Genomic DNA, 15,050 nt, shown 5'->3' on the forward strand with positions numbered 1-15,050 from the left:
TCAGTGCTTCCAGGGAAATGCCGGGATCAAGCCTTGGGATGCTCGAGGAGTGGGAGGAGGACCGGTGTCCATGGGAGAGCAAGTGGCTCCATGGGCATTTCCACCTCACTCGGGCTCTGCTGGCGATGTCACACCAGTGTCACCAGTGTCGTATGACTGGCGTCGCATTTTTCTCGAGTGTCGAGCCCCATCTGGTGGCTTCCCTGCGTTATTTTAATTTTAATTTTTTTTTTTTTTTCATGCGTGTGTGTGTGCGCGTCCTTGTGCCTCCTTTCGAGCTTTTTCCTCTCCTGTGCTTGGGAAAGGGAAGGACAAGGTGCTTGAGAAAGGGCAGAGCTTGCAGAGCCATCCTCTCCCTCCCTCTCCCTGGGTGTCAGCTGAGGATGCAGAGGCTGCCGTGGCTTTGTGTCCTTCCATCCTGCTCTGCAATCTTGCCCCGAGTGGCAAGGAATGAGCTAATCCTTTTGGCAGAACCCCAGTTTGTGCTGTGAGCCCCTCCCAGAGCCTCCAGAAGGCATTTCAGCCCAACGTCATGCTGGCATCTGAGGTGGGACAGATGAACGGTCCCAGGAGGGGTCATTTCTGCCCATTGACTGACTCAGATGACTGAAGTCAGGCTCAGCATTAGGGGAAATTATTCCCATCCCAAATTTCAGAGCAGGAAGCTGCAGCCACCACTCAGACCCAATATCAGAGCATTAACACCAGAGAGGAACCTGCTGGAGATGCTTCCTTTCTGCAGTGCCACGAGTCCTGTGACATCTGAGCACCTTCTGCTTCCCTGACTTGAGCATCACTGTTTACAAAGGTTGGCCAAATGTTCCCTGAAGGGAAGTTTTGTCCCCAGGAGGAGGTTTTCATGCCTCCTTGCACACCTGTAAGGGACACAGAGGTGACAGAGCAGTACATGCCCAAGCATGAGACACCCCCTTCTTGTCCAATGTTGCCCAAATCAGTAGCTGAGCAGTGGGAAGCTGTGGGTCACACATGTGCTGAAGGTGAAGGTGATGTCTCATTGCTCCATCCGTGATGAAGTGGGGTCAAATCTTTGGGGGCTGTGTGAGAAGCTCCATATGAAGAGTGCTGAAGGAGCTTAGACAATCTGACAAGAAGCAGCTGAGGGAACTGAGGGTCTTCATCCTGGAGAGAAGGAGGTTGAGGGGAAACCTTCTCCTTCTCTACAGCTCCCTTAAAGGAGGTTGGGGTGAGGTGGGGATCAGTCTCTTCTCCAAAGTTACAAGTGATAGAACAAGAGGAAATGGCCTCGAGTTGCACCAGGGGAGGTTTTGATTGGAAATTAGGGAAAAACTCTTCATGGAAAGGGTTGTCAGGCCCTGGCCCAGGCTGCCCAGGGAACTAACTGTTGGGATAACCATCCCTGCAGTGATTTAAAAGCTGTGGTGCTGAGTGACATAATTTCGTGGTGGCCTTGCCAGTGCTGGGTTAACTGTTGGGCTTGATGATCTTAAAGATCTTTTCCAACCAAAACGGTTCTATGATCTGTCAAGCCAAAACCAAATGATCAACATTTGCTAAGTGGCCCCTCCTCTTCTCACCATGAAAACAAATCGTGGAAGTCGTTTTCTTGTGCAAAGTTTCACAAGCATTTGGGTGGTACCCGTGAAAGGAACAGCGTATCAGGAACAGTGCATCAGGAACAGTGTGGCCAGCAGGTCCAGGGAAGGGATTCTGCCCCTGTACTCAGCCCTGGTGAGGCCACAGCTTGAGTCCTGTGTCCAGTTCTGGGCCCCTCAGTTTAGGAAGGAGATTGAGGTCCTGGAGCAGGTCCAAAGGAGGGCAACCAGGCTGGTGAAGGGACTCGAGCACAGACCCTGTGAGGAGAGGCTGAGAGAGCTGGGGGTGTTGAGGCTGGAGAAGAGGAGGCTCAGGGGAGTCCTCATCACTCTCTACAGCTCCCTGAAAGGAGGTTGGAGCCGGGATGGGGTTGGGCTCTTTTCCCAGGCAACTCTCAGCAAGACAAGAGGACAGGGTCTCAAGTTGTGCCAGGGGAGGTTTTGGTTGGAGATTAGAAAGAATTTCTTTCCGGAGAGGGTGATCAAACATTGGAATGGGCTGCCCAGGGAAGTAGTGGATTCTCCGTCCCTGGAGATATTTCAAAAGAGACTGGATGTGGCACTCAGTGCCATGGTCTAGCAACCGCAACGGTGGTTCAAGGGTTGGACTTGATGATCTCTGAGGTCCCTTCCAACCCAGCCAATTCTATGATTCTATGATTCTATGAAGGGTTTCCCACCCTGGCGATGCAAAACGGGTCTGGAGTTGGCGCTGGAGCCGTGTGGTTCCTCCGAGCTCCATTTCACCTCTTCCTTGGTTTTGACGCCTCCCAAGGTCTCAAGCTCAGCTTTTTCCCTCCTCTTCCCTGCAGGTATATCCGAACTATGTACCTGGGGATCCAGAGCCAGAGGAGGAAGGAACACCAGCGGCGTTTCTACTGGGCTATGATGTACGAATATGCAGACGTAAATATGTTGCGCCTCCTGGAAACTTTCCTGGAGAGTGCCCCTCAACTGGTGCTACAGCTCTGCATAATGATCCAAAAGAACCGTGCAGAAACATTACCATGTAAGTGACCCCCTTCGTGTCAACCCTATCCCACCCCCTCGCCATCCTCCCAGCTTTCCATCACCCTCTGATTCTCTCTGCTCAGCTGCTGATGGATGCGTTGGGAACCTCCAGCTTGGGTTGCCACTTGGGACAAATCTCATTCTGTGCTGCCTTGGCTGGGCAAAATTTCTGATGAGAAAAAAAACCAAACCAAAACAACACACAAGTAGCAGTCAAAAGACAAGGTTCAGCTCTTCCACACCTGCCCCCAAAGAAATGAGGGTGTTATCAGGAGGAGGGAGGAAGTCTCTGCTGCTATGGCAAATGTCACCAAGCATTTGCCACCTGGAACTGGGCAAACACCTTCCTTGCCTCAGTTTCCCTCCTTCATTTAGCAGGATGATAAAACTGGCCAGATTGGACTTTGTGTTGTGAGGATAAACGTTTCCATGCCTGTGCAATGCTCTGATGGTGTGAAGTGTAGTAGAAGGTGCTTGGTTTTACAGATAAAGGCTGAAGGGTCTCCAAAGAGTGATCAGGAGTTAAGACTTGGTCGTTGGCACTGTGGTTCTCAGCAAGTTCACAAAAAAGAGAGGAGGAGAAGGTAGTGGAGGGGACTGTGAAGGGACAGAGATGTTTGTCACTGCAAAGCTCAGCGGAAGTTTGGGAGTGACCACAGAGACAAGTTTGCCAGTTCTCATGTCCTTTGCTGCAGTGATGGGGCATGGGGCATCCTCTTCACTGGTGAGAAGTTCTGCCAGCCAATAACCATGGTGCCTAAGAGTCACCAACCCTGGGGGAGAATTGTCCTTTCCAAGAACCAAAAGTGGCACCAGCTGATGAGCTGCTGGGTTCTTTAGCCTCTGTTCAATCCACACACCAGGGATGACACTTGGGTTGTGCTTCCCAAAGACAGCTGGTGTGTGGCATGCCATTTCTGGCAGACTGTGCCATTTCCAGGCCAGGTTGGATGGGGTTTGGGACAACCTATGGGATGTGTCCCTGCCCATGGCAGGGAGGGTCAAGACTGGATGATCTTTAAGGTCTCTTCCAACCCAAACCAGTCTGGGATTCCATCACCCAAGGAGTTTCCTCAATTTGGGATCATCAGAGTTAAATTTTGCTGGTCGGACCAAGATCACCACTATATAGAGCATCAGTAAGTCAGATTGCTCTCCCCTGCCTCCATATGTCCATCACAGTTGTTTACAGAAGCCTCTCTTCTCCTCTTTATGCAGCATTCTTCTGAAACCTCTCATCATGAGCTCTCCAGGCCTCCCAGATGCTGCCACGATGAGCAGCCCTCTCTACAACTCACATTTGCCAGCACCTTTTTAATGCTGCTTCCAACATCATTAACCCTCCCATAAAATGTACAAATCACAGCCTCAGAGGCTTTGCTGGGGCTTTCTGCAGCTCCTTGGTCTTGCTAGAGAAAGCACAGGGTGAAGCTTGCTGGAAATCAGTCCCCAACCTCCAACTAAACCCCTCAAAAGCTTCCAAATCTGCAGCTCTTTCCCTTGACCACTTCCAGCTGCCTGATCCACCGAAAGAGCTGCATCATTTTCCAACACACACACACACACACACACCCACTCCCCCTCCTCCTCCTCCTCCTTCCCACCACCTCCATTCCTCCTCCTTCTTCAGCTCTGCAGTTCCTCCATTCCTCCACCAAACCCAGCAATCTGCTCCCTCTTCCAAGGCAGCTCACGTCCCCCCCTGCCTCCTCCAGCCCTGGAGGGCTCTTTGCCTGCCACGCTCCAGCAACCCAGCTCTCAGGGTCCCCACTGAACCTTCTCCCTGCTTTTCACACCCCCCAGCCCCTGCCAGAGATGCATCCTTACATCTGGGGGCTGCTGATGGAGAGGAGGAGCAGAGTCAAGGTACGAGGTCTCCTCCGTGGTGCTTCTGCCTTCCTCCTCCTCCTGGTCAGGATGTGATTATGTACAAAAGCTGAAAGGAGCCGTGGTGGAAGGGAGCAGTAAGGATTTCCCTTCGAGCAGGGAGAAACTGGAGGCAGATGGATGCTGTTAGGAGAGCAGTGTGTTTAAAAATCAGCTCAAGTCTCTCCTGGCTCATCGTGTCTGCCTGAGCATGGCTCGTCAGGCAGCACAGGGAGAGACCAATTCTGCCTCTGAACAGGATCAGCTGCATCACTCAGGGATGCAAAACAACCCACAGCAAACCTTATAAACCCAAATACAGCCCCTGATAATATGGCTGGGCTCCAGCAATTCCTGTATGGTTCACACAGTCTCCTATGGATTCTCTGCTCTTGGGAGACCAATGCCTAAAGTGCTGGGTCCAGTTCTGGAGTCCCCCACACAAGAAGGACCTGGAGCTGTTGGAGTGAATCCAGGGGAAGCCACGGGGATGATCCAAGGGCTGGAGCAGCTCTGCTCTGGAACCAGGATGAGAATTGGGGGTGTTCAGCCTGGAGAAGAGAAGGCAGCAATGGGGAGACCTTAGAGCACCTTCCAGTGCCTGAAGGGGCTCCAGGAAAGCTGGGGAGGGAGTTGGGACAAGGGGATGGAAGGATGGGATGAAGGGGAAGGGTTTGAAACTGAAAGAGGGGAGATTTAGGATTATACATTAGGAAGAAATTCTTTGATGGAGGGTGCTGAGCCCCTGTGCCAGGTTTCCCAGAGAAGCTGTGGCTGCCCCATCCCTGGCAGTGTCTCAGCCCAGGTTGAATGGGGCTTGGAGCACCCTGGGCTGTGGGAGGTGTCCTTGACCATGCAGGGGGTTGGAACTGGATGAGCTTTAAGGTCCCTTCCAACCCAAACCAGTCTGATTCATTTAGGGATACAGAAAGGTCAATTTGCCTTTTTATATGACATGCATCCCTCTTTCAAGCCCCAGTCCTCTCTGCTTTTAACACTGTAATGCCAAGCCTGGTGCAAGAAGCCAAGGCAGGCTCCAGTCTTCTCCAGATGGGTCAGCTAAAGTCTTCTCCTGTTTAAGGAGGTGTAGAAAGACAGTTATTGGAATGGCTATCAGAAAATTTTGGTTTTTTCTCCTAGTTCCCATACTAGGGTAGCTGTTGAGGCAGGAAGAGGGAATACACCCACTGGGGATCTTTACTCAAGCCCAGAGCATCACCTCCAGAAATGTTTAGGAGCATGGTGACAGAAAGGACCTATTGTGGTTACACTGAGTAGGAGAGAACTACAAGGACTAGCAGGAGGAGATGCAGTCAATCTAATGCTTAATTTCCTGGTTTCCATATCTATGGGGTGGATGGAAGAAGGAAAAGCCTCACCATGCCTTGGAAGAGCTGTTTTACTCTGAGAGGCCCTTGTTTGAAAGGGTTGGGTGAAACATGAGTTCCTTGCTCCTCCAGTGCCCAAAGAATGGAGCAGTTGTACCAATGCTCTGTTAGCATCTCCTGAGGGGTCAGAAACCCCCAGCTGAAGAAGGGCTAGAGCTAGAATTTGGGGCACAACCCCCCCTGAGATTTCATGAAGGTCAAGATATGTTCCCCCATCATACCCCTAACACCAGGCAGACCAGATCCCAGCTTAGCTGCCATCACCTGATGACTTGAGATGAGCAGAAAATAGCCCAGAGAGGACACAAGTGAGAACATTGAGTGTTCTTCTTCTGACCTGGAAGCTGCACATGGAGAGCCTGAGCTGGAGAACTTTGTGCTGGGACAACTGGGTCAACATCAGCACGTGGTGTTGGGAGGCAGCCCTATTCTGAGGATTCTTCTACTACAGCTACAGTTTTGTGGGTCCAAATAAAGTCAATAGGAAGTGAGAAAGGAAGGATGTCTCCAAAATCTGGAGCAGCCCATCTCCAAAGCCACTGAAGGAGGGAAGATGCTCTCCAGCAGCACCTTTGTCCAGGGAATCTAGGCAGAAGCGATTAATTTAATCATAGAATCACATAATCACAGAGTGGTTTGGGTTGGAAGAGACCTTAAAGATCATCTCCCTGCCAGGTAGGCAAGAAAAGGACACAGCCTTGTCCCTCACTCACCATGTTATAATAACAAGGCATATTTTCAGGGAAAAACATAATATTAACAACAACAAAAAGCCCAGCAACCCAGATATTCGCTTCTTAATCACTCCTAGCAGATAATCCACCTCACTACTTGCTGAATAAGCCATTCTTAACCCACTTCACCCTGCAGAGGTGCTGGTTCCTCTGAGCTGAATAGAAAGGAGCACAAATAACCAGCTTAAAGGAGACACCCAACTCCTAGGCAGTTAGTGAAGTGAGAGGGATTCTGTTTGTTTTTTTTTTTTCCAGCATAAATCTCCTCTTAAAAAGGCTTCCTTCTACTTATTTTTTTTCCATGTGGCTACTTGAAGACTTAATGAGATTTAGCAGAACCTCAGATGTCCTTCCACTGGTGTCACGAGTGTTTCAGGCACTGCTTTTCCTTTTTCCTCCCCAAAAGGACCATCTCTCCACTGATGCTCTGCCCATCTCCTCCATGCCCCTGCTGTTGATCTGGGAGAGATTTGCAGTGTAAGCCTTCATTATGCAAAGTTCTGTTGAAGCCACAGGGATTTGGTGAGGTGTCTGCACTCTCTGCAAGCCACAAGGAGCAGCCTGGAGCTGTTGGAATATTTAAGAAAAAGCAACATTAGCTTCAGGTCATTTTTTTTTAAGCAGAGTGATTGAAGTTAGGCACAAAAAAAAAAGGGATTTTGGGTATCTCCAGTGGAGATGTGTGTTGGTGGAGTTTGCAAGTGAGGTCACCAGATTTTGTTGTCCCAAAAAGCAAAGTGCTACCTGTTTCATCACATCCTCACCACTTCTACACCATGCCTGGAGGCTGTGTCCTTTCTTACCAGGGTACTTTAAGATGTTTTTTCCTGTCACTTGGTTTAGAAAACTTAATTGGATGTTGTGGGGTATTGGAGGATGAGCAGAAAGGGTGGGCTGGTGATCTCACTGCCCAGAGAGGCCATCCCTGCCAAGCTGGGGGGGTTCAGGCTGAGTCAACCTCACTTTAAACACTGCTGCACCTGAGTGAGAGGTTTCCTGTGTGGGTGATGAGGGTTTAAGACTCATGTAGAGATAACTCAGTTAACTTTCCCCTGATGACAAGCTGATAGTTAATATGCTGTGTGCTCCATACTGTCAGAAACATCCTGCTAGATCTGTTCATAGGGTAGGAAATATCCCATGGCACCACAACCTGGTGAGGAATGCTTTGAGACCTAAAAAACAAGGCCATATACAAATGAAAATGTGTGGATTACTTCTTTCCCAGGCCTCTTCCCACTCACACCCCAAAGATCAAAGTAAGATTCTTACTTCAACCAAGACAGAAAGGATCTTCAGCTCTTTAGATGCCATGGGTGTGATTTTCAAATGTGATCAGCAGTGGCCTGAACTCAACTAAAGAGACTAAAACTCCAGTGGCACCACTGAGAGTGGAGAAGAGATTCATGAGATTTGGAAGCTCATCCTGCAAGTGGCACTGCTAACCCTGAAGGAGCTCTGGAAGTTAGTGCAGGATCATTCCTGCTGGGCTGGGCTGAGCAGGTACATCCAGGTTGGGTGGGATTGTTGATCTTTTTGAGGATACAAAGACTCTACAGAAGGATCTGGATTGGTTTCTTGTGAGGGTGCTGAGCCCCTGGTTGTCCAGGTTTCCCAGAGAAGCTGTGGCTGCCCCATCCCTGACAGTGTCTCAGCCCAGGTTGGATGGGGCTTGGAGCACCCTGGGCTGTGTGAGGTGCTCATGAAGAGGAATGGAACTGGATGAGCTTTAAGGTCCTTTCCAACCCAAACCATTCCATCATTCTATGATTCTATGAACCATCCATCACCCAGCCCAGGTTCTCTGTAACAAGAGAGGCACAAGCAGGACCCCCCCCCCCAGTTCTGTGCCAGCTGAAAAGGCTTTGGCAGGAAGGCACCAGAGTAACCTTCATCCAAAGTTTGTCCTCATTAAACCACAGTTTCCCTTTAAATATCCATCAGCAGACCAAGGAGCCACCTCCCAAAATGCCTGGGGAGCTCCAAACACATAAGCAGCTCTCCTGGGAGGCCACTCATATGACTCAAGTGCTTTGCCAGACGGGGGCATATGGCTGTGTCCCTGCCTTCCCTTCCTTCTCACCAAAGCCGGATGACAGAGAGCAATTTGGTGCCCTGCTTGACACGAGTCCTGGTCCCTGGCCAGTTCCCAGCAGCATCAAAAAGCCATCTCCACACTTGGCAGTGGCACTGAGGACGTCTTGCTCTGAGGCAAAGCTCATACCCTATCCCCAGCCATCTTGTCCCAGCTTGGTGGGGAAGGAGGAGGTCCAAAGAAGCCTTGGAAACCAGTGAACAGCTTTTTATTTTTGTTTGCTTGTTGTTGTTTCTTTTTTCTTTCCTGATGGATTTTGGAGCAAACCCAAAGAGAGACATCATCCCTGAGCCCATCCCCACCTGCAGCTCCTCCATCCACCACCTTGCCATAGCTCAGGCTCAGTTATTTTGGAGTGCTGATAGAACACCCTTCTGTTCCCTGTCACGTGCCACCATCACACATATGACATGTCCCAGCCACCAGAGATGAGTCACCATCCACGGGACAGCACTGGCAGGGAGCCAGCACTGCCAATTTTAGGTTTTGTGAGACTGGGGTAATCATTAGGAGGAGGGGGGGAGGTTAGGTGGGTCACATCATCAGAGCTCTACAGAAGTCTTTAGCACGTGCTCCTCCTAGGAGCTGCAGGCCAGCTGGGAAACTGAGGCACAGACAGAGAGGTCTGAGTTGCCTGAGGTCTTGAGGAAGATTTCTATTTTCCAAGTTCCTGGAGAGAAAGTTCATGCCAAACAGATTCCAGGCAGGAAATTAAAGCTTTTTTCTTTTCTTTTTTTCTTTTTTATTTTTCAGCTAATTTTAAGCTGCAGACCTTCTCAAAGTCACATTTCTCAGGCCAAATTGATGATGAGAGCATAGGAAAAGGTGGCTGCACACTGCAGTGTGCAAGTGGCCAGTAAAATACATGGAAATTTAACTCTTTTTCCCTTGAGGTTGCTCTAGCAGGCAGCTCTGGGCTTCATGTCAGGCACCCAGGAGAATTTATTGCCTCTCTCTGAGCCACTGAGATGTACAAAGAACCTGGGGAAGATGCAGCAGGGACTTCACTGTGTTTGTAACCCTGCTGGAGATGGAGCAGTTGAGGTTGATGCAGCTGCCTCAAAATCCATGAGTCCTGAAGGAAAAAAAACTTTCTTGTTTCAGAAGTTGGGGTAGATGCTCAGCTCAGGGTGACTCCTGAGCCTGGGAGCTCAGCAGATTCACTGAGTCCAGTAGAAACCTCCTGAAATGACATTTGTCCTAAGTGGCATTTGACCAATTTCGTGCTCTCAGTGTCCTCAGGATGTTCATGCCACTGGAATGGCCTTCCCAGGACAGTGGTGGAGTCCCCATCCCTGGAGGCATTTAAAAGACATTTGGAACTGGTCCTTAAGGATATGGTTTAGTAGTTGACTGTGGTGTTGGTCAAAGGTTGGACTGGGTGATCTTGGAGGTCTCTTCCAACCAAAATATTCTGTGATTCTGTGGTTCCCATGTTGGCACAGGAGATCCATCCACCAGGGATGGCAGCTTCCCTATCACAGGAGCCCATATCTGAAATAACCCTGAGGTGCAAAGTGATGTTTGCAGCAGGGGAATGGATGGATGGTCTGATATATTCTTGTCCTGGAGGAAGGTGATGTCCTCTCACCTGGTGAAGGGTCAGTCTCAACCCCATCTTGTTCACACAGGAAGAAGGCAAAAAGTCCCAGGAGATAAAACCAAACCTGAGCCTGAGTTAACCCCTGGGTGCTGGTGTGTTGTTGAGTTCTGCTGCACATTGCTCAGACCTTTACAGAACACACAAAGCATGGGAAGCAGAGGAAGAAATAGGTTCCTGCTGTTATCCTTGGAAATCAGTGTCCCTGGTGCCTTCAGCTACCCCATGGTGAGACAGCACCAGCTGCACCCCATCCGTTTTTGTCACTTTGTCACTCCCACACACAGAAAGGCTCTGCCAGACTCATCCTAATGAGGCCAGCCCCTTGTCCTCACCAGAAGTGTCGAGATGCTCCTTCTTTTCTGGAGAGGAGTCCCCTCAGCTGAAGTTATGCTGAGACACAACTCCACCAATGGCCCCTTGTGCAGTAATAACAATTTATGAGCCTTAAGGTCTGCACTGCTGACACTTCTCCTCTAAACACCCTCTATGAAGATGCTCTTACCTTGGCCCGTGAGTGTGAACCAAGTTGGGTTTCCTACCTCTCCCCCATCACTTCCAAAGCATTTCCAGGCCTGAGATGAAGTTATTTCTCAAAAGAGCCCCCCCCAGCTTTCTGTGTCCAGGCCAAACCATTAACCAGAGGAGGTTTTGCAGGAACCCATGTATGGTACAGACTGTTTGAAACCTTGCCTTGATGTTGCCTCATCTCCAAGGAACTGGCAGTGGGAGCTGCATTTATAGCAGGAACTTCCTTCACTGGCAGAAGATGTTGCTTTCCCAATCTGGTGACAAGTCTGTTGGGCTTCATCTGATCTGATAAACTGAAAGACATCAGAGCACAGCCACCAGATCTCAGTCATCCACGTGGCTCAGTTATCAGCACAGCCCTTGGCACATTTTCACTCCATGGCAGCCTAGCACCAACCCAAACAATTCCCAGGCTTGGTTCAGGCCAAGGATGATTCCCAACAAGAAGCTTGGATTGGGCCACCTTGTTTTTGGAGGCTGAGAGAGAATAATGACATGATTGTAGCAGTCAACAGAATTAGGCTTTGCTCAGTTACTGATTTCTAGGTGCAGGCTCCTGGGTCCAGAAGCTGCCTCAGACCTGTGCAAGGGCAAAGTGATTCTCATTGTGACTTTCAGAAGCAGACAGAACTCCTAGGGCTTTCTTTTCCAGTCCTGTCTTGCCCCTGGATTTTTTTTTCAGAGTATTTTAGTCCCACCTCCAAGACTACAACATCCTTTCCAACATCCTTTCAACTTGTGCTAGGCAGATTTGAATTCTTCTCAATGGTTCTCAGATGAATTTAAAAAGGATCCCAGGATAAAGGATCTAACAAATATCAGACGTGTAGTGTTAATATTCAAGTATATTGGATGTTTTCATGGAGCTGTGGTGTTTCACACCAACTTTCCCTACTCAGAACATAGAACTGGTGGAGAAGGATTTCATTCTAAATCAAGCCATGTGGTGTTTTCCTTAGGAAAGGGTGTTTTTTCCCCCATTTCAGTACATTCCAGTTGTATCATAAGGTGTTCTTCTCTTCTAAAGATTCCTAGTGGTGGAGTTCAAACAGCATTAGGTCTGAAAAATCCCAGCATAAGAGGCTTGCTCTGATCTTTGCAGAGTGTAAATCAGGAGCATCTCTGCTGGAGTCTGGTCAGATATCCAATACACTCAAGAATCTGAGCAAAGAACTGGCTGATAGAAACTGTGTCTAAAGCATCCATCACAGAGAACCAGATATTGAACATGCAGTAGGATTTTTCCTCCAAGAGTGGCTCTTCTTGGATTTTGCCACCTTATTTTTCCCAAAGTCATCAAACTTGGGTTGTGGTTTTTTTCTCCTGTTGCTCTGGGAAAGACTCTTTTAAATGACAAAAGGAAAAAACCCACTGGAGCTGAGCAATCAACAACCACACAGCTCTATGCATCTGATCAAGAGCCTACAAGAGTGGGATTCCTGCCCATGGCAGAGGGGTTGGAACTGGATGATCTTTAAGGTCCCTTCCAACCCAAACCATTCTGTGAGTCTGTGATTCTATATCAAAGCTGCACAGTCAGACTTGGGTGTCCTTATTCTCTAGAGATCCATGATAGATCCATACTAGTGGTGGTGCTCAGCTGTCCATATTAAATATAAAGGACATTTTATATTGTTCTTTAGGTTGACTTTCCTCCCACCTCAGGTTCTTGGTAAGATTTGGATGCCACCCTGATGGCCATGGAGGTACAAGGCTCTGCTCAGGCTGCTCTGATTTCCTGAGGTCAGAAGCAACTAAGCACAAGAGGAACCAGAAAGTGGACCAAGAAAAAGCCATGGGAGTCCATAGAAATGACTCTTACACTTCTCTGCTGGCTGTGCTTCTTTCAGGCTGAACCAGGTTTCTGTGATAGACTCTACTGCCCTGTAACATTGGGTTTTTTGTAACAAAAAGGGATTTTGCTCTTCATGCCCATGTTAAAAACCCATCTTTGCTGGAGGTGTTGTCAGGACATCCTGATGGGGCATTGGAATCTCTTGGGGGTCTCTTGAGGAGCTTCCAATCCTGCCTCTGGCTGTTGACTTTTGGGGAATCAAGTGGGGTTCTGTAACAGTGCCATTCAGAGAGAGCAATCCAAGTCATTCAGATTAAAGGGATTTAAGTCAAGTCTTTATAATTACAGTGATGACTGAGCAGAGGGTACCTCAGTCTGAACAGAGTGGCAATTCATACAGGCTTTGACAAAAATAGACACATATAAGAGTTCTCATGCTCTATTCCCAAACAACTGTGCCCAGAAAATCCTGGCTGCAGCTCCCCCAGCTCATTTTCCCAGGAGCAGAACCAGCCCAGGTGGTTGGTACCTGGATAAATTTAGGGCAGGCTCAGACCAGACCATCTCCCATTCCTGAAAACAGAGATGCACATGGTTGGTTGTGCCAAGAGTCTCTGTGGACCTTGATGCACCCCTATCCCCATGAGATTCAGAATGCCCTTTGGGAAGATTCTGGAGAGATAAAAGTGTTTATGTAAATTATATCTTGAGTTTTATTTGGGGTGTGGGTTACCAGGCTACACAAACCCTAATTTAAGTGATACCAACACTTAATTCTAATTAGAAGAAACATCAAATGTAGCCCCACAACACCATCAAAAACACCAGCAGTAAAACTCATGAGATTTCTGTCCAATAATCACAAAGGAAAGAAGTGTTCTGGATTAACACCACCAAAACAGCATCTACTGAAGTGGAACTGTTTGCTTTAGGTCAGAGGGGACAACAAATTCTTCTCTTTACATTTCCTTACCATTTATGAGAAGTTTCAAACTGGAGGAGAGATTTCAAAACAAATGTCTGTATGTCATAAATAATAGTATAGTAATGTCCCATCAAAGGGCACTACAAAGGAAAGATGAGTCTTGCTCTCTGTCCTTCCTCTACTCCATGGTCACCTCCAGCTTCTTTAGGACTCAAACTATTCACCAAACTCACCCCAGGTTCCTGAGTGGTCTTAAACATCTGCCATGCATTTCTTCCCCTGAAAAGTGTGATTCTGAAGTCAAATTTCTTTAACCCCACCATTAGATTTCCATCAGAGACTCCAGTGGACCTTCAGAAGTGGGTTTTTCTCCACAAGGCAGGGTTTTCCCACCTATAGCTATAGCAACAGAGTCATGATGGCATTTTTCTTGGACATATTTTTGGGAGCATAGCTGAAGGATCAACCTATAGTGCCAAAATAACCTTTTATAGCCATAAAACTGTCTACACCTCTTACACCATCACTAAGTTCTAGCTGCCATGCCTGGGCTCCCCAGAGAAGCCATCTGGGCCAATTTTTTCTGCCAAAAAGCCCAGCCTGGAAAATCTGGTAATGTGAAAGGCTTCATCTCCAGGAGTTGAACCACATCTTCCATGGTATTTTTTTTAAGTGCTGAAGGGCATTTTATGGCCATGTGGGTGACAGGCAGAGGACTGTTCACAGGTTGTGTCTACACTTGTGGTGCAAACAGTGCTGGAGCCCAGGCACTGACACTCAAGCAATTCTGTCAATGTGGGCTCTGGTACAGGTTTTGGCCAGCTAGCCCATTCCCAAAGCTTTACCAGGGATGAGAAAACAAGGTCATCCAGCCCAGGAACCATTCCCAAAAGACAGTTGGAATACAACTATTAAGAAAGTTTAATAGCATGGAGATGGCAGACTTTGCCAGCTGGGCTCAGGGTCAGTGAACAGCCCTGGCACTGTTTCTGATTTGCTACTTCAGATGGCACCACGGTGACCCAAGATCTTCAAGGCCTGGGTTCCCATGTGCTTTTTTTGTTGGTTTTTTTTATTTTGGTGGTGGTGGTGGTTGGGGGGTTTTTTTGTTTGTTTGGTTGGTTGGTTTTTTTGTGAGCCATTATCTAGTGACAAACTAATCTACAAGATCAAAGTTCTCAGCCAGCTCAGGTGAAGCTTTTTTTGAAGATCTGTGCAAATAAAAGGACTGAGATTTCAACTTCAGGCAATGTTTCAGCTGTAGAGTTTCAGCAGCTTTTTTTTGCCTCCATAAGTAGGTAATAGCTGAGATACCTGTTGCCAGCATCAAAGGATAGGGGCATCCCTAGGATAGGGAAAGCAAATGGTGAATTTACATTCCTGTGAGGCCTTTGTGCCAAGATCAACTTCTTCTTGTGGTAGCAAGGGGGGTGCTGCTTTTCTGCTACCCTTATCTTGAAGATGGTGAGAATTCTGTCTGGTTGTTCAGAGAAATGCAACTGAGCTGTGTCTTCTGACTGGTCACAACACC

The 15,050-nt window shown here is 48.3% G+C and overlaps 1 protein-coding gene across 2 annotated transcripts in view; it reads left to right on the forward strand.

Moving 5' to 3' along the window:
• XKR6 (XK related 6) overlaps positions 1-15,050 on the forward strand; it is a 288,902-nt gene that overhangs the window by 264,241 nt on the left and 9,611 nt on the right. For both annotated transcript variants that reach the window (XM_030447181.1, XM_030447182.1), the window contains one exon: positions 2,387-2,583. In XM_030447181.1, coding sequence (XP_030303041.1) covers positions 2,387-2,583 — 197 coding nt within the window. The remainder of the gene's footprint in view (positions 1-2,386; positions 2,584-15,050) is intronic.

This window comes from Calypte anna, chromosome 3 (genome assembly GCF_003957555.1).
Source record: "Calypte anna isolate BGI_N300 chromosome 3, bCalAnn1_v1.p, whole genome shotgun sequence".
Taxonomy (NCBI): Eukaryota; Metazoa; Chordata; class Aves; order Apodiformes; family Trochilidae; genus Calypte; species Calypte anna.